General features: G+C 42.6%; 1 protein-coding gene across 1 annotated transcript in view; it reads left to right on the top strand.

The window, feature by feature from the left end:
* The window catches only part of LOC120061886 (protocadherin Fat 4-like), a 92,266-nt gene that overhangs the window by 48,642 nt on the left and 24,193 nt on the right, over positions 1–19,431 (top strand). Inside the window, exons 2-6 of the mRNA XM_039011663.1 lie at positions 786–917; positions 5,028–5,289; positions 5,601–5,951; positions 10,038–10,960; positions 11,728–11,902. Of these exons, the coding sequence (XP_038867591.1) occupies positions 786–917; positions 5,028–5,289; positions 5,601–5,951; positions 10,038–10,960; positions 11,728–11,902 (1,843 nt within the window). The remainder of the gene's footprint in view (positions 1–785; positions 918–5,027; positions 5,290–5,600; positions 5,952–10,037; positions 10,961–11,727; positions 11,903–19,431) is intronic.

Genomic DNA, 19,431 nt, shown 5'->3' on the forward strand with positions numbered 1-19,431 from the left:
GGCTCCTTAACAGCTTCTACCCTCAAGCCATAAGACTTCTGAATAGTTAATCAAATGGCCACCAGACCATCCCCTTTGTTTTTACACTGCTGCTACTCTCTGTTTATCATCTATGCATTGTCACTTTACCTCTAACTACATGTACAAATTACCTCGACTAACCTGTACCCCCGCACATTTACTCGGTACCGGGCCCCCTGTATATAGCCTTGTTATTGTTATTTTAATGTTACTTTTTATTATTTTGTACTTTAGTTTATTTGGTAAATCTTTTTCTTAACTCTTTCTTGAAACTGCATTGTTAGTTAAGGGCTTGTAAGTAAGCATTTCACGGTAAGGTCCACACCTGTTGTATTCGGTGCACGTGACACATAAAGTTTGATTTTGATTTCAACTGAATACGATCTGTCTGACTTAGAATTCTAACCGTGACGTCTATGGTGTGTTGAAACACACAACTGCGTGTTCTGGATGGAACTGTCCCAGTCGGATGCATTGATAAGTCCATTCTACTCTTGGCACCGAACCTGCGTTGATCTCCACAGTGTAACCGGTGTCAACGTAAGACTATGTATACAGTATGTGAATATGAAACACGTGACATTTCAGCAGCTCTCCTCTCTCCCGAGCCCTCTGCCGTGTTCTGAAGAGGGGTAGAAGGAGGACTTGTCCCTGCTGAGCGCGTATCTGTCAGAAAAGCCGGCTAGGACGTGTCGCGGGGAACCGACCGGCTATAGCAGTCGTTTCTGTTCATGGGAATGGTTGTGTTTTTTGTTTCCCTCCAGGTGGAAATTACGCTCCAGGACGTCAACGACAACCCACCTGTTTTCCCAAACGATCTTCTTGACGTGACCGTGGAAGAGAACGTCAGCGACGGCTTCAAGATAATGCAGCTAACAGCCACAGACGCAGATGAGGTAAAGTCTCCCGGGATTGGCCTTTTAAAAAAAATATTCTGTCTGTTCCTTGTTTGAATACAACTCTGGGAGATACGTTCCCTCTGTCCCCTTTATAAGAGACACCATCGTTATCTCTGTGTTACCATCAAAATGTGTTTTCTGATGTACATTATGACTAGTGTGTAAAGACAACCAGGGCTTAAGGGTGCATGGGTGGCGTACTTACACGTACAGCGCCCAACCTAAATACATTCCAGTGCTCTTATCTGCATGTATTGACCTCAAATCTGGAAATGAGCTGATGTGTCCCTCTGTTAGGGGATTTTCAAAGAGACAAAAGAAAGTGGCTGCAGGAAGATAATTTTGTTCTTCTGATACCCATCATTTTTTTCAGTCCAAGTCATGCGCTCTGCAATTCTCCTACCAAGTATTTGACCACAGCTTGAAGTTCTCTTGAAGCAGTCGGAGAACTTTTGCTTTCTCTCTCACACACACACACACACACACACACACACACACACACACACACACACACGGTCCCCAGTGATCGTGAGTTTTGACATTACCTAAGAGGGGCCACGAGTGTCACAAAGCCCTGAGGAGAGCGGCTAACGATTGTCTCCTCACACCGGGCAGATTGTCCCTCCGCGGCCTCTGTAGTTCACATTACATCATTGGCTTCGCCCTCGATTAGAAAAAGGCTCCATCTTTCGCAGCTTAGGCAGGATGTGGACATAAAATCCAGCACTGAGCGAAAATCAGGCCCTCCCAGCATCTCCAAGGCCTGCGGTTACTCAACCCTGCCAATGAGACAAGGGAACTGAATGGAAAGAACTGGGGCCATTGTGAGGAGGGATTAGTGTGTGAGAGAATATGGACTCATACTTAATGTTAACTTATGAGGCCACACGTTTTTATTGCACAGCTGTTACCTCACCAACCTCGCCAGTTAGAATGTGAGACAAATCATGCACAATCCATTTCTGGAATGGTCATTGCATTCAGAATATAACATCGACTGTAAATCCTAGATTTAGGTCAATATTTAGACTAATAGGGCATTTTAAGGGCATCATTTGAGTACATTGTTTTGGACTCAAGTGAACTTGACCTTGACCTGATTTTGAAGGATGTGATATATGGTATCGAATTGGACGGCCGGTTTCTGTGAGTTTCTTTCTCACTTTTTCCTCATAGTCAAAATCAAAGGGGAGGGAGCACTTGAGCTGCGTTTCAGTAGTATCGAATAGCTTCCTTCCCTTGCTTCCTCTCCTTCCCGAACCACTGATCCAAAAGTCTCTTCAGGGAAAAGAAATATGATGAAACCTATCCAGTCCTTTTACGGGTCATGAAGAGAATTATAGAATGGTAAAGGCACTAGTTTAGAGTATTGGGACGCAGCCTCGGACGAAGTAGTTGTACTCAGATATGATCATTAAACGAAACTTCGATACAATATGGAATTACGATGGCGAAAGAGATGTTTATCCAGAACTTAAAGACAGAAATGAATAGGTCACTAAATAGTAGGAACATAACATTTCGGTTCCAGCTATTTCGGTCCAGATAGGGCCGGCCAATTTCTGCCCACATCCTAACGCAGGAAACTTAAGTTGCCCTGACACTAAGCGTACGGAACGCATTCGGGCCCGATTCAGAAAGCCACATGTGTGATCCACGGAGGCGTAGCCAAGCGCAGCAAGCTGTTGGCCAGCTGACTGGCTGATTTCAGACATCATAATGATCCCATCCAATTTTAACAGTGCTACATGTGGGATTCATGTGTGAGCGTATTAAAATAATGTTTCTACGCATCCATTTTTTGCTACACCCATTTCCACCCTGGGTTGCATTCGGTTTGGGAAAAAATTAATATGAGAGCTTTGCTCGCTCCCATAGTGGAGGCCTCTCTAGGAGAAGAAAAGAGAGGGGGGAAAATGCAGTTTTTGTCCTTTTGGAGAGAACATTCTTGTTTTATTAGCATTCTGACATAGTGGAAAATATGCAGGTACCAGGAGCGAGCTTAACTAAGAAAAGTATCTAGAACAATGGGTGCTAAAGAAGCAAAACAACAACGGAACAGCCAAAAAGACTGCTGAAAATACAAACGAGTGTGACTGAAGTGGGTTGCTACAAGACACAGTTACTGTGGCCTTGTATGCTGCACCCCAAATGTAAATACGAAGACTAATTCCCTAAAACAACAGTTTCAGAGTACATTGTTATGCTATATGTACATCATTAGATTGATGCATTGTAAATAGGGGCATTAGTACACATCACCTCTCAACACGTTACTGTGAGTCAGACTTTTAACACCTGTGTTGTGGCTGGCTCAAACGGCCTAGTCGTGTTTCAGGAAGCTCAGTCTCCCGACAGCTCTATGAGCCTCTCGCCTCTCGCCTCCCCCTGAGCTGCTGCTGCTGAAACTCATCTGCTAAATGAGTTTCCTTGTGCCCAAGTCTGGCCCGGAACCCTGCTCTTTAATTGGTTGGTCCCCCCCCCCCACCCTTTCTTCCCACTGTGCCTTGGGATGGCTGTAAACTAGTCAAAGTCTTTACTAGGGAAGGTCAGGGGAACGGTCAGTGTCAGGGGGAGACGATGGACCCCCTCCTCTTTTCCCCTGTCCTCCTCTCTCTCCTTTTGAATCCTATACGATAATTAATTGGCAGACGAAGGGTGTCGGGTTCCGTTTTGCAGCCCAGGTGGCTGATGGGAATCCCAGAACCAGCGTTCTGATTGAAAGGCCTGTTAGATTTTAAAAATACATTTAAAAAACACACTCTCCGGGTCTGAGGATGGGCTCTCTGGAAATGAATCTAACTCACAATTATGGGTGTTTTGTCCTTGGTAAACTAGTAATAAACTATAACTACTTACTAAATGGGAGATATGAGAAGTGGTGGAACTCCTTTTTATTGTATATTGGCAAGTTCAAAAGTATACATGCAATTAAAAATGCTTTTAGCTTTTGACCAGTCGAAACTAAAGACCTCTGTTGAAAAGTAGTAGCTTTTGAAGTGGACTTCCCCCCCCCCCCCCCCCCTCACTTAGCATCAGACATCAGGAGATGGTTGTCTGCTCTGGTATTGTCCTCAGCACAAACCTAAATGTCAAGATCTGTCGCCGCTGTTATTGTGTTTTCATATCGCGTTCAGTCCTCCACTCCAATTGCAAAGGACCGCTATGGCTTTCACATGTGTACTGGGTTGTACTTGTCTGAAGTATCCAGGGATCCATTAGTTGCGTTTATAGAAGAACCCTATGGCCCCAGAGTTCAAAGAGTAAGGCTCCAAGAGAATACTGCCATTCAGCTCCTGTGAGGTTGTTTTCTCTCACCAGTATGACCATTGTATTCTGAGGGGAGCTTGCTAAGTGGAAGCATTTGCGTAAACTACAATGTTGTAGTGTTTAAAAATATATATATATATATTTCACTCATTGAGATGTTATAGTATTATAATGTCTACTCTGCATTTATCCCTAGAATAAAGTATTTGATTCTAGTGTGAAAGCACGTAGTGGGTGGTTGTGAACATGATTTTCACTCTCCACTAAGAGTCATCATACGATGTCCATTTAGGGCTGAACGTTGACTAACCCTATGTTAATCATAAAAGTATCACGTTAAAACGGCATAATATAGGGGCGGCAGGTAGCCTAGTGGTTAGAGCGTTGGACTAGTAATCGAAAGGTTGCAAGGTCGTATCCCCGAGCTGAACATCTGTCGTTCTGCCCCTGAACAAGGCAGTTAACCCACTGTTCCTAGGCCGTCATTGAAAATAAGAGTTTGTTCTTAACTGACTAGCCTAGTTAAATAAAAATGGCAACTCAATTGGAAATTCTCTTTAAATTTCAATTGCGGAATCTCTAAAGCTTCCGCTATACAGATTGAATAGATCCCCTTTTTTCTTTATGCTTACTATTATTATATATGTGAAATAGGTGTCGATATAGTTTAGGCTTAGTTTTGATGGGCCATCAGCTGTGCGTGCAGGTGTACTGCCGGTGAATGAAAATAAGAATTTGTTCTTAACTGACTTGCCTAGTTAAATAAAGGTCAAATATAAAGTCTATATGGAATCTTTATACTCTTAGAAAGAATAATTCACGTTTGTATTTCTTCAGGGTCCTAACGCGCTGGTGACTTACACCATCATCAGCGGTGCTGATGACAGTTTCCGGATCGACCCGGAATCGGGGGACCTGATTGCCACCAAGAGGCTGGACCGGGAACGCCGCTCCAAGTATTCCCTGCTGGTTCGAGCTGACGATGGGAAGCAATCCTCGGATATGAAGCTGAACATCACCATCAGTGACGTCAACGATCACACGCCGAAATTCTCCCGTGGAACTTACTCCTTCGACATTCCCGAGGATATGGCGCCAGGTAAAAGGCTTACTGTCACATGACGTTGCTTGTAACTACCAGGTTCTTTCACGCTTACTCAGATTGTGAAAGGTCCCAAATGAATTTCCTCGAAATGTTATGCCATTCCTCTTGAATGCGGTGTGTCTATCTAAAAGGCTTTTAATGCAGGACATTTTCTAGTTAGCTAGATCAACAGGGAATCGAAATATTTTTCTTTCAATATGGGAGTTGAAGGGGTTGGTTGGCAAACGTGAGGGAATCCCAATCCAGCAATTCAAAAAGCCCTCTCAAATCCTCACTATCTGACTGACTGCGTATTGACTTGTCAGGCTCCATCGTGGCGGCGATCCTGGCCAGTGACTCGGACTCGGGGGTGAACGGCGAGATCACGTACTCCCTGGAGGACGACGATGGGTACAAGACCTTCCTGCTCAACCCCGTCACGGGGGTCTTCAACGTCACGCGGCCCCTGGACTACGAATCCCAGCAGTACTACATCCTGACCGTGAGGGCCCAGGATGGCGGTGGTCAGGCCAGCACGGTCAGGGTCTACTTCAACGTCCTGGACGTCAATGACAACCCGCCCGTCTTCAACACCACTGCCTACAGCACCTCGGTCACCGAGAGCCTCCCCCCTGGCTCCAGTATCATCACTGTAGGGGCCAGTGATGAAGATGATGGTATGTTTGTTCTTTGTGTCAGTTGCTAATGTCCACAAGTGGGTAATTTGTCACAGCAATGACGTAAATGGATGGTTCACTGAAAACACTATAAAAGCCTGGCCTTGAGGAACCCCCATTCCAGACAATTATGCCTCTTTTGGAAGTCAACATTCTAACAGTCTAATAAATAAATGGCATACATGCTATCAGAAAAATATCCTTTGGTTGTGTTTATGAAGGTCTTAGGTAACATTGGACTACGAAAATACAATTGTTTCAAAGAACATAGCAGTATTTTCAATAGATTAAGTTACTGTAGGTTATATGGAAAACTAAAAACCACTAAAAACACCACAATTCAAAAGTTAAATCCATCACAAAGAAAACATTATCATTTAATTTTTGCAGGTCTTAAAGGGGCAGTGGAGTCAAACATGTGATTCCCCCCCCCCCCCCCCCCTTTTTGGGATGATATTTCCTCTCTAAGAGGTTGAAATAACACTCTGAAATTGTGAAAATTATGATAATGCCCTTTTAGTGTAAGAGCTTTTTGGAGAAAAAAAAATGTCTTGGAATTTCATCCTGTTCATGTCGAATGGAGTTTTTGTCCCACAGCAAAAAACACAATCTGATTTGATTATTCTGCATAGAGGTCCTATAAAACGACTGATTATTATCATTCCTAATTCTATGTTTTTCTTACCATTGACAAGTCATCTTTCATTTTCATGTGTATCCTGCTTTGAAGGGGTAAGGGGGATAGGCTCTAGAGTCTAGACAATTCTATCTGGGCTGTATATGTAAATATATTTACAATTGTATCAACACGCCCACACGATCAAACTGAGTATTTCAATGGCTAAGGAAGCTTGGGGAAATAAATTATAAAAAATACATATTTGTGATTTTCATGAGCAGTTATGATTTAAACATACAAAGACTGCATGGGTGCTTTGAGAAACATGGAAATAAGACATTTCAAAAGAACAGAATAGCATATTTTAAAGTGGCATTCAGCAGTTAAAACAATAACAAAGCATTCTAGCAAAAACAAAACGGGGATGGGGCTGGAGAAATGTAATCACTCTCAAATTTACAGACTATGGATGCAAGGTCTGACCATCCATGATATCAAAATTATGTTGTTGCTATACAGTGTTTGTTTACATACATTTTTTTTTTTTTTTACGAACATTGGAGTAAAACAAGCTTATATTTTGTGTTCTGATGGGGTATGACAGTTGATGTCAGCTCATGAGGCATTTATATGTTATATTCTTCAAGAATCAATGGGCACAAAAACGAATTTACAAGTCCAAAAATAGATGTAGCAACCGCTGACTGCCCCTTTAAGTTTTATTATATTACTAGTACTTTCTGACGCAGGCTCATGTGTGGAGCGCATGGAACAGCGGTAATTCTTGGAAGGGATATTCTGAAATGGAGCTCACCTCTTGAGTTTTGACAGTTGACAAAGGTAAGTGTTTTAGGAATTGCAGAATCTGCTCTTATACTGTATAGAATTTGACTCTGTAGGAGGATTTGAAAAAGTGTATTTGTGGTGCTCTGTTTTCTGCCACTGTGTCAATTCCAAGCAGCGCCCATCTCTTCATATACAATTTGACAATTGATACTATATTTTTATTTTATTTATTTATTTCATTTTGTTTATTCAGGGTGGCCCAATTGAGACCAGGGTCTCTTTGTCAAAAGTGCCCTGAGAACAAACAATTGACAAATTGTCACCCATCAGACTATTGTCAATTTATTATTGGGCTCTATTCATTCCTCATAGTGGATGTTCAGCGTTACAGCGTGATTATTGAAATATAGAGGCGATGTTCCCGCTTTAGCGGAGACTGCAAACACGATAAACACTGCATGTGAGCGGCAGCTAGCCTAGTGGTTAGAGCGTTGGACTAGTAACCGAAAGGGTGCAAGATCGAATCCCCGAGCTGACAAGGTAAAAATCTGTCGTTCCGCCCCTGAACAAGGCAGTTAACAAGGCACTGTTCCTAGGCCGTCAAGAATTTGTTCTTAACTGACTTGCCTAGTTAAATAAAGTTATAATATGTCAAATCAATTGGAAATTCCCTTTAAATTTCAATCGCGGAATCTCTAACGCTTCGACTATACAGATTGAATAGAGCCTCTGTTCTTTATTATTATATATGTGAAATAGGTGTCGATATAGTTTAGGTTTAGTTTTGATGGGCCATCAGCTGTGCAGGCGTACTGCCGGTGAATGACTGATGTTGAATGAGGGGCAGAAAAAAATGACATGTCCTCTAAAAACTGCAAAATATTAAGATTCTAACAATGACAGTGTGTTATATAGACTTATTTAGGAAAAGTCAAGGACGGAGGGGAGCATGACTTTAAAAATGGCAGAGTAATTAACATTTTTCATGAGTTTTGTGTCCACAACCGACGGTCTCGGCTTTTGTAACGTTCACATGGTTTTCCAGCATGTTGGTCATTGTAGCTGTGTTACAACATTTTGCTGATGCAATATCATCCACTCTAGGGGGAAATATATAAACCACATTTGCATATACTATGCAAGGCCCGTAACTCTTTTTGTATGACATCAACACCTGTAATGATAATGCTGTAATGATAAGGCAGTTCACGAAACAAAATATTAGCCATACATTTATTTAAACATTTTAATTTCCTGTCACATTAGAATCACATTGTGAAATATGGTTCGGTAGGCCTATAATCAAGTGGCTTGAGGTATTCGTCCATTTCAGGTGGTTACGGTTAGGCTGCTTCATGCTATTATAACAGCCCTACCGTCCCTCTCCGACTGCAATTACCGCTCCAACCAGACCAGGCCTAATGTGGTTACAGTAACCCACATTCCTGGGGCAGAAGTCTGTCTTGTTTCTCCCAGCGTCAGGCTTCCTCTATTCCACTGTCCACTCGCTCTCATTGACCCTCACTTTTGATAGCCAGTGTTTCCTCAATGTTCTCTCGTTATCAGCACCACTAAACGTCATTGTTAGCACTTCCTGAAGTTCCTCAATCCTTGACCCCCTGTAGACGTGGTTGTAAACTGGGGATGGAAATAGACTTGGCCTTTTTGATAAGGGATTGCTTGTGTACAGTAAACTCAGCTGGAGTGTGGGAAGGTGCCAGGCTGCTCTCCACATGAATACCCCAATGACTTGAATTACAGCCGCCCAATTTAAGTTCAGTTTTCCCCGGGTCTCCAGGGGAGGACTGAGGATTAGACTAGATTTCAAGGTCTGATAGTTTGCATTTGTGCAGTTACTGTAGTTAATGATGTAATTGAAATGAATGTTTCGATTGTGAGGAAAATCCGAAATTATAGAATGCGGGCTTTCAGTAAAGGAGATGATTTTTAGTTGCTGTGCTGTGTCTCACGCTGCATAAAAGCATTGTCTGTTTGGAGGAAGAAAGTGGAAGGCTGCTGAGCTGTTTGTGTGAAGACAATTTGTGGAAATGCATGTCGATAGCAATTATAAACTGGGTGTTTCGAGCCCTGAATGCTGGTTGGCTGACAGCAGTGGTAGATCAAGCCTTATACCATGGGAAAATATTTTTACTGCTCAAATTACGTTGGTTACCAGTGTATAATAGCAATAAGGAACCTCTGGGGTTTGTGGTGTATGGCCAATATACCACGGCTAAGGGCTGTATGCAGGCACTCCGCGTTGCGTCGTGCATAAGAATAGTCCATTAGACGTGGTATATTGGCCATATACCACACCTCCTCATGCATTATTGCTTAAATATACAGTTCTAATTCAAACATACAGTATGTAACAGTCATATCTAAGCAACCCAATATCAGTAGATGCCATTCAAAATGATCTACAATCGATTTGTTCTAAGAACAGCGCAGTATATCACGTGACATGTTCTTGGGTCTATTTTAAAATAATCTAATCCTACGTTTTCCAGATGAATACTTTGTCTTGAAACATAAGGGTCCATTATACTGTAACGGCCCCCCTACCATCAAAAACAGCTGAAGCAAGCACACAAAGCTTCTTCAGAACTTCACATTTTCTAGCACAAGTAACTACCTCAAGATCACTGACTCAAAATCGATTGCTATTGCTTGTCTTCCAGGTCCGAATGCCCAGCTACTCTACACCATCGCATCCGGAGATCCTCAGGGCCAGTTTGACGTCACCAAGGCAGGGGTACTCCAGACCAGAAAGGCCTTGGACCGGGAGGCCCAGTCCTTCTACAACCTGGTGGTTACTGTCCACGACCTGGCCCTCGCCCCCATGACCCGCTACACCAGCACGGCCCAGGTGTCCATCATCCTGCTTGACGTCAACGACTGCCCGCCAACCTTCACCTCCCAGAAGAGGACCTATATCCAGGAGAACACTCCAGTGGACACGGTGGTCTTCACAGCCCACGCCATCGATGCAGACAGCGGGCCCAACAGCTACGTGGAGTACTCCCTGAAAAGCCCCTTTGGGAACAAGTTCAGCATAGGAACTATCGATGGAGACGTGAGGCTGGTGGGCGAACTGGACCGGGAGGAGATGTCCAATTATACGCTGACGGTGGTGGCCACTGATAAGGGCGAGCCGCCTCTGTCTTCCACCATGGATGTGACAATGCTGGTGCTGGACGTTAACGATAATACGCCCAGTTTCTCGCAGAACATCTACGACATCGAGATCGAGGAGAACATGCTGACGGGTACCGACGTCATCCAGGTGTTTGCCAGCGACGCTGATGATGGAACCAACGGGCAGATCCGCTTCTCCATTGCTGGGGGCAACACCAATTCAGATTTCCGGATTGATTCTGTCACCGGGGTGATCTCGGTGGCCAAGCAGCTGGACCGCGAGGTGCAGTTGTCTTATTCATTGGTGGTCCAGGCGGCCGACCGCGGAAGCAGCCCAAGGGTGGACCGCTCCACGGTCAACATCGTGCTGTTGGATATGAACGACTGCCCGCCGGTGTTCGAGCTCTCTCCTTACTCTGTGAGCGTTCAGGAGAATGTGGGGACTCTCCCCAGGAACATACTACAGGTCAGTGTGGTCTTTCACTTTCAGTCAACCATTCTAAACGGTTATGGTCAAACATTATTGACATTTCTGGACTGGACTTTTGAGCCATAAACAAAGCACTAATTGATATGCCAGGCCCAAGACCTTCAATGAGCTAATGGCTTAACTACATTTGTAGGAATATTAACCCAATAAGTATGTGTATGGTATCCATTTACAAAAACATCAAGCATGGTGGTCCTGTTTTTGCGAATTAAATAAATGACATATGATACCAATCGGTTTTCTTGTTTCACTATTTTTAGATAAAAAATAATTGCTTAAGAAAATATCATTGGTATATGAAATTGTACAGAATTTACCTGTTGGACCCATTACGATCTAAAAACCAAATTGAACTAAATGAGTTCTCGAAACAACCTGTCTCCACTTCAGTGAGCAGCCACAAAAATTAAGTGTAGTTTGCCTGTATACTGTACAGTACCTACGAGGAAATGAGTCTGCAGCTATGTGGGAACAGCTCCAGCGGGGTGGGTCGCCACCCAAGAACACATCCCTGTGCCAACCTGGCTGTGGCCCTCTATCTGTGCCCCGGCAGGCAGCGCACATACAGCGCTGGCATTCACTAATGAGTCCTTTCAGTCTCAAGATTTATGCCCAACCTCGCAGCAATAGGAGAGGGGGTTGGGAACGACCAATATCAGATTTGAATGGTCCCATTTTTCAGGCAATATTAGGTATTGTCATATTTTTTGGAATCTCTGAAATAGTTTCTATTTTTACTCTAGGTTATGGCGAGGGATGATGACCTGGGTTCCAATGGCCAGCTGAATTACATGCTGAGCGGTGGGAACGAGGAAGGAGCATTTAGTCTGTCGTCTAATGGTCAGCTGATCCTCACCCAGACCCTGGACCGCGAGGCGCAGGGAAAATACACCCTCGTCATCACGGCAACCGACTCAGGTAAGAACACAGCAGAGAAACCTGTGAGGGGCGGTCAAAGTAAAATCACCGTGAAATGTTGCTAGTAACAAGACAACATGAAGATGGATAGCGACTGCAATGTTTTATTACGTCTCATTGGTGTTCCGAAGGATGGCGCTCCTGTGCAAATGCATACCATATTCAACATGTTAGTGTCTATCATCTCCTTGAAAAGGGAGCATATATCTGGTCGAAGGAAGAGCGCTACTCTTTAGGAAGCATCTGTGTTGCATCACATGGTCATAGAGCAAAATATCCTGACATAGAACACATATCTGAACAGACTTGATTTCACACTAGAAGCTACGCATTGTTTTTCCCCCAGAGTAAATTCATCTAAACATGCATTCTATCAGGCTTTTTATGTACGCCGAGTGCACAAAACATTAGGAGCACCTACTCTTTCCATGACATAAACTGACCAGGAGAATCCAGGCGAAAGTTATGATCCCTTATTGATGACGCTTGTTTAATTTACTTCAATCGGTGTAGGGGAGGCGACAGGTTAAAGAAGGATTTTTAATCCTTGAGACAATTGAGACAGGGATGTGCCATTCAGAGGGTGAATGGGCAAGGCAAAATATTTAAATGCCTTTGAACGGGGTATGGTAGTCGGTGCCAGGCGCACCGGTTTGTGTCAAGAACTGCAACGCTGCTGGGTTTTTCACGTTTGACAGTTTCCTGTGTGTATCAAGAGTGGTCCACCACTCAAAGGACATCCAGCCAACTTGACACAACTGTGGGAAGCATTGGAGTCAACATGGGCCAGAATCCTTGTGGAACGCTTTCGACACCTTGTAGAGTCCATGCTCTGACGAAATGAGTCTGTTCTGAGGGCAAAAGGACGGGGGTATGATCCTAATGTTTGGTATACTCAGTGTATATCCTGCATTTGATAGAATAGGGCCCTTCTCTGTTTGTATATGGTGGTGGAGCTTGTTTTATCCAGATAATAGGTCAGGTTGTTATGCCATAGAGGTCAGTAAATGTGCAGTTAAGTGGGTACATGCGTATCCTTGTTGGAGCCAAATCACATGGTATGGTTAGTTAAGCATATGTTTCTTTGGGCTACTCTGGCATGGTCGTCATGGTCAAAGGTTGGTTCTGTTTCATTCCTGGACTGACCATGTGACCAGCAGTAATGCTGGATATTTTTGACATGGTGTAGACTATGGTGAATAATTAATGTTGAGATTCACTCTCTGTACTCCGCGATAATGTGCGTGTATTGGGATATTGGATTATAATCGGGGCTTTCCTGATTGCAAGGTCTGAAATATATATGGTGTCAGACCTGGGTGTCATCTTGCCCTCGTGGTTGTTTTGGGAGTGCAAAGGGCTTAAAAGCACAATCTGTACCTTTCATCTCCAGTCAAAATGGTCAAAGTCACGAAATGTAACACAACCTCGCTGATTTTGTTTGATTTGTGACTTACTCTCAAATTCAGAGACATTGAATACTGTGATTCAATTATAGACAATTCTAAACGAATTATGACAATTATTGTGGTTCTTTTTTGAATGCTCCACAAGATTCTATTACTCAACAAATCCAAAATATTTGATAGAACACTTTGGAAGTTTCGCCATGAAGAAAAAATGATGCATGAAGAGGGATTTGAGTAGAATATCAAAATATCGAAAAACCCATAATCATAGTGCAGTCTAAATTACCCTCACATTTTTGAGGCTGAGACAGGGAGGGAAATTGTTATCCCCTTTACTATCTGGCAGGACATCTTTAAGGTACAGAGTAGATGTTGAAGACTTTATCCCATGTTATCACTGTCAAGTACAGCTCATTTTAACGCTTGCATTTGAACTCTTTGTTTACTGCAAGAAAAGTAAAAAACAAAAGTAAATACTTAGTAGTTTTTAAAAGTTTTTTTTTTTTATTGCACATTTCAGATCTAGCCTTCTTGTCAAATCAATGATGTCTTTGGGTGACATACAGTAGGCCTAATAATAGTTGTGTAGTTGAAATATGGTTGATGTGGATCATGGAAGGAATTCCACTTATTTGGAAGGGCTTGTGTTGCTGCTCTATCCTGTGGTAGCCACTGTTCCAGGACCTGTCTGAGGGTTTCGACGAAGGTAAACTCGTTAACCAGTGGCCGAGTGGAGTTTCAGGCCTGACTCTGTTGAGTGAAATCTGTCATGAAATGGATGGAAACAAAAGAGCTCTCTGGTCCTGGTTCTCATAATGGTTCCTGGCTGGGGAGCAGGGAGTTTGGCACGCTCCTGTCATTATTTGGAAATCTGCGCTCCGGCCTGAAATGTGGCACAAATACAAGCTGCATAAAGGTGTTTTACAAGGAGGCTTGTTGAAGGGGAACTTGAAGATCAGATCCGCTTGCAGTGGAAAGTTGTTGGCATAATTTCTGAGGGGGAAAGTGTGACCAAAAAAAGAGAGATAATAGAACTGTTGAGTCTCAGGCAACTGTAATAGCTATATGGGGCAAACATCTGGGATCAACTGAAGGAAAATCCGATTTGTAACCCACTGCCTACCAACATACCTGTACAAGTAATTCCCCCACATAGAAGACTGTAGGACAATAGAAAATCGTAAAAAGGAGGTACACATGTGACACGTGTACACACACACCAAAAAAAATAACATTTTATGTATGACATGTTGGCCTTGTGTATGCATCGTGAACTGTCATAGCATTGCTTCTCACCCCCAAAAAAATACTTTAGAAGGCCATATGTTTACAGTGCAGTACGTATATTAACTCTGCAGATGTTAAACATCTCCTAAAGTAATTTACATCAAACTATAGCTGTCGTCTGCGGGGTTTGATGCTAGCCGTTTCTAACCATTGATCTAACCTGAATGCATTATTCAGTGTTTTCAGAAAGTATTCACACCGCTTGACTTTTTCCACATTTTGTTGTTGCAAAGTGGGATTCGATGGATTTAATTGTCACTTTTTGTCAAAGATCGACACAAAATACTCTGTAATGTGAACGTGGAAGAAAAATTTGAACATTTGTAAAAAAATAAAATAAAAATATGAAAAAAAGAATGTTTGAATCCCCTCTGGCAGCGATTACAGCTGTGAGTCTTTCTGGGTAAGTCTCTAAGAGCTTTCCACACCTGAATTGTGCAACATTTGCCCATTATTCTTTTCAAAATTCTTCAAGCTCAGTGAAATTGGATGTTGATCATTGCCAGACAACCATTTTCAGGTCTTGCCACAGATTTAAGTCAAAACTGTAACTCGGCCACTCTGGAACATTCAGTGTCTTCTTGATAAGGAAATCCAGTGTAGATTTGCCTTTTTGGTAATTGTCCTGCTGAAAGGTGAATTCATCTCCCAGTGTCTGGTGGAAAGCAGATTGAACCAGGGTTTCCTCTAGGATTTTGCCTGTGCTCAGCTCCATTATGTTTCTTTTTATCCTGTAAAACTTCTCAGTCATTAACAATTACAACCATACCCATAACATGATGCAGTCACCACTATGCAATGGAGAGTGGTACTGAGTAATGTGTTGTATTGGATTTGCCCCAAACGTAACACTTTATATTCAGGACAAAAAGTTGATTGCTTTGTCACATTTTTTGAAGTATTAATTTAAGTGCCTTGTTGCAGAGGATCCATGTTTTGGAATATTTGTATTCTGTACAGGCTTCCTTCTTTTCACTCTGTCAATTATATTGTGGTGTAACTACAATGTTGTATTGATACACCATCCAAATTATAATTAATAACTTCACCATGCTCAAAGGGAAATTCAGTGTCTGTTTATTTTTTTGCAAGGCATTAGCGAACCTCCCTGGTCTTTGTGGTTGAATCTGGGTTAGAAATTCACTGCTCGACTGAGGGATCTTGAAAATAATTGTATGTGAGGTATAGGTGATGATGTACCCATTCTAAAATATTGTGAAACACTATTATTGCTCAGAGTCAGTGCAACTTATTACGTGACTTGTTAAGCACATTTTGACTTAGTCTTGCCCGTTTGTACTTAGTCTTGTCATAACAAAGGGGTTGAAAACTTGTTGACTGATTCTTAATTCATTTGTTAAAATTTCCAAAAACATAATTCCACTGTGACATTATGTGGTATTGTGTGTAGGCCAGTGACAAAACATCTCAATTTAATACATTTTACATTCAGGCTGTAACACAACACAATGTGGAAAAAGTCAAGGGGTGTGAATACTTTCTGAAGGCCCTGTACATGCATTCATTTAGGCTGTCCATCGAGCCGTGCTCCGTTATGAATGCTTATAGCAATAATTATAATGCCCATTAGACTCTTTGTGTAATGCTGGAAGTTAGCTAGTTGTGCTCACCCTCATACTCGAGAATATCTCCATTGCCTTGAGGATCAAGCTGTCAGTGGGGGCAACAGTGCTGGGAGTTGGACTAGTCTAGTGTATGTGCGTGTGGTAAAACGTCCCCGGAGGAACATTGACATGCACGACGTTTGGTCCCGTTTATTAAAGAGGCACAGTAAATCCCCCGGCCCATGCCTATGGTGGCAGTTACCGTTGCATAGAGATCCCCTCTTTCACATCTCGCCATAGGGCCAAAGTGTTTGTACTTTCTCCTTTTCAGGGCTAAATGACGCCTTAGTAGATAAAGGATTGTAATGACCATCCCATTTGAAGACAGGATCTTTTATGTTGTTCAATGGCTCCTCGTGAATCTGGTCTGTACATTTTCTTAGGTTTCTTAACTATGTCCAGCATAGGATTCATCCATTAGGAATGAGCGCTCTGGTCGTCTTAAAAATGATCTCCATCTTGGATTTATTTCTAGATCTTTTTTTAAAACGTTTTTATTTTATTTTATTTTTATATCTCTCACCTTTGTCCTTACCTTGCTTGACCACATTAGTGTTTAGCTCCTTGGACTGATTTCAACAGAAAGTGAAGCTGACAAAGTCTTGAGAATGACTGATAAGTAATAGGTGTTGTAAAAGCTTAGCAGGGACCTTGCCATATCACTGTCCAAATCTTGCCACAATAAATCTTTAATGGGACCATTTCTGAAGTCCTCAGCCATGCAGACTAGTGGCAACACAAGACGAGGCCAAATAAAACATCAGGCCCCCCAAATGAACTTTAACAGACCTGTAACGTTCTATATCAACTCTTAAAAACTAGCGCAGTAACAATGTGGAGGAGCTTTTTCCCTATGCCTCTTTTTCCAATCATGGTTTATGGTCCGCTTAACCATTTCTGGAACTTAATGTTTGTGCAAATAGCTTTCGTGTCTGATAAGAGTTTTAAAGAGATGGTGTGGGTTGAATAATTAGTGCTCTGCGGCAGCCAGGAGATCCATGTTTTAAAAACTCTGGCTCTCTGTGACCCTGAGCAGGTCTTTTCAACCGTGATCACAGTTTGTGTTATGTGGTCTAAGAAAATATCCCAATGCCCCAGGGCAGTGATTGGGGACATTGCCCTGTGTAGAGTGCCGTCATTCTAATGGGACGTTAAACGGTTGTCCTGACACTCTATGGTCACTTAACATCCCATGGCACTTGTCGTAAGACTCCAGTGTCCTGGCTAAATTCCCAATCTGGCCCTCATACCATCATGGCCACCTAATCATCCTCAGCTTCCAATTGGCTTCATTCATTTCATCTCCCCTCCTCTCCCCTGTAACTATTCCCCAGGTCTTTGCTGTAAATGGGAATGTGTTCTCAGTCAACTTACTGGTAAAATAAATAAGCAGTTCATCTCAAATTAGCAATTAGCTGGCAAAATAATGCATTGGCATACAATTTATGCCAATAGGCATTAGAAATTAGTGGCATAGACAGATCTTTTTCAGTTGTTGTCACTCTTTTTTACTTTTGGAAACAACAGTCATTGTCATTTGCACAAAGATGTATTGGTAAGGTTGTGTTACAATCGAATGGGGGTTCTCTGTACGGGCTTACTGGTCGACAGCAATGTCGAAACCATTGAACAGTTCAGCAAAAACTAAACATGCTATGGTAATAACAGCACAAAAGGAAAATCACTTCATAAACTCTTAGTGTGTGTCCTGCAGTAGTAGAAAATGGCAGTTTGTCTGTGAATGGACTTTTCCTGTCTGTCTGTCTGTCTGCAAAACGCCAACCCCTATCCATAACATATGGGGAAAAAGTATGTTAAAACGTTCAGACACGGCACTCCATAAATAATTGGAAAGTTCTATAAGATTTTCGGTATAATTTGATGAATACTTCTGAGATTGAAATTGGGTTTTTGAAACAGGGAGTGGCATGTTCTGTTGTTTTATAGCTGGGAATAGCCTTTTATATTCTCTCGCTCATTAGCTGTGAGAAAAATCCCTGTTTACTTTGTTACGTCTGGCAAACGCAGCAGTGGGATAGCTCGCAACCTACACACACAGCCTCACCATCCCCATTCAGGCGTGTTGGAGCGGGCGCATTAAAAGGAGCTTTGTCGCAAAGCAACAGGTTCTCAGAAGGAGAAAAATGTCAATTTCGGGCGAGATGGCAGCCAATTCACTGTGAGTAATGATGTGTTTTATTTACGCTGTCCCAAAAGAACACAATCTAGCTGCAGTCCATAAAGCGTAATTAACCGTTTAGCCTTAAGCTCCCAGCTACAGATGGCTGTCTCATAAATTTACACATTCATCCATCTTCCTAAGTCAACCTGTCCGGGAACTTCCAACTTTAATGAACCCAAGAGTTTGGACAACGATGCTATTGTTCTGATGAAGTGTTCAACAATAGATCACTGGATGATATTGAAGGAAGAGATTATCCCCAGTGCCAGTAAGACACCCAAACCTAGCTCTTACCACAGCTCAGACTGGCCAATCCCTGGAGGTTACAACACTTCTCAGGGTGATGCAGCCATTTCCTCCAAGTCAACCCCCTGCACAGATCTCCATGTGTGGCATATGCTCTCCCACCATCTTCAGATAGTTTAATTGTAATTACCTATGTATTTTGTACCCCCTCCAGCGCCGAAAGTATGGCCCATGCCACCTTTTCCAGGGCTAATGTGATTTGTCCACTGGTAATGTACACTAATAAGGTGCTTAGACTCGGCCATATGTTTATGCTAGACATTGCTTACAGGGGAGGGCTTATGGCCGGCTTACAAGGAAAACTGTCTGTGTGTGTTTAAGACCGAGCAGGCTGAGCAGATGGAACGCAGCACTTCCAGTGAGTCTTCAGAGCTTGTTATTTTGGACGCTGACACTTAGGGTTATTTAGGGTTCTCCCATTCGCTCATTTGACCCCACCAATAACAAACCTTTAAGGAGCCCAGGCTCAAATGGAATAATTGCATATTAGGGAGGAACTGAACATTGTTCTTCTCATGACCATTAGGTATAATTTAGAAATATCAAATAGACAGTTATGTTTTGGTCTCAGCTGCCCACATAGGGGAGTATGCGTTATGCTTAAATGGTATTTCTTTTTTGATTGAATTAAAGGGGTGAGGAATCCTCATACTGCGTTAGTGCTTAAGGTATTTAGCTGAGGTGTCGTGTTTCTGCGTGTGAAATGGGCCATAATGACGC

The sequence above is a fragment of the Salvelinus namaycush genome, chromosome 17 (assembly GCF_016432855.1).
Source record: "Salvelinus namaycush isolate Seneca chromosome 17, SaNama_1.0, whole genome shotgun sequence".
Classification (NCBI taxonomy): domain Eukaryota; kingdom Metazoa; phylum Chordata; class Actinopteri; order Salmoniformes; family Salmonidae; genus Salvelinus; species Salvelinus namaycush.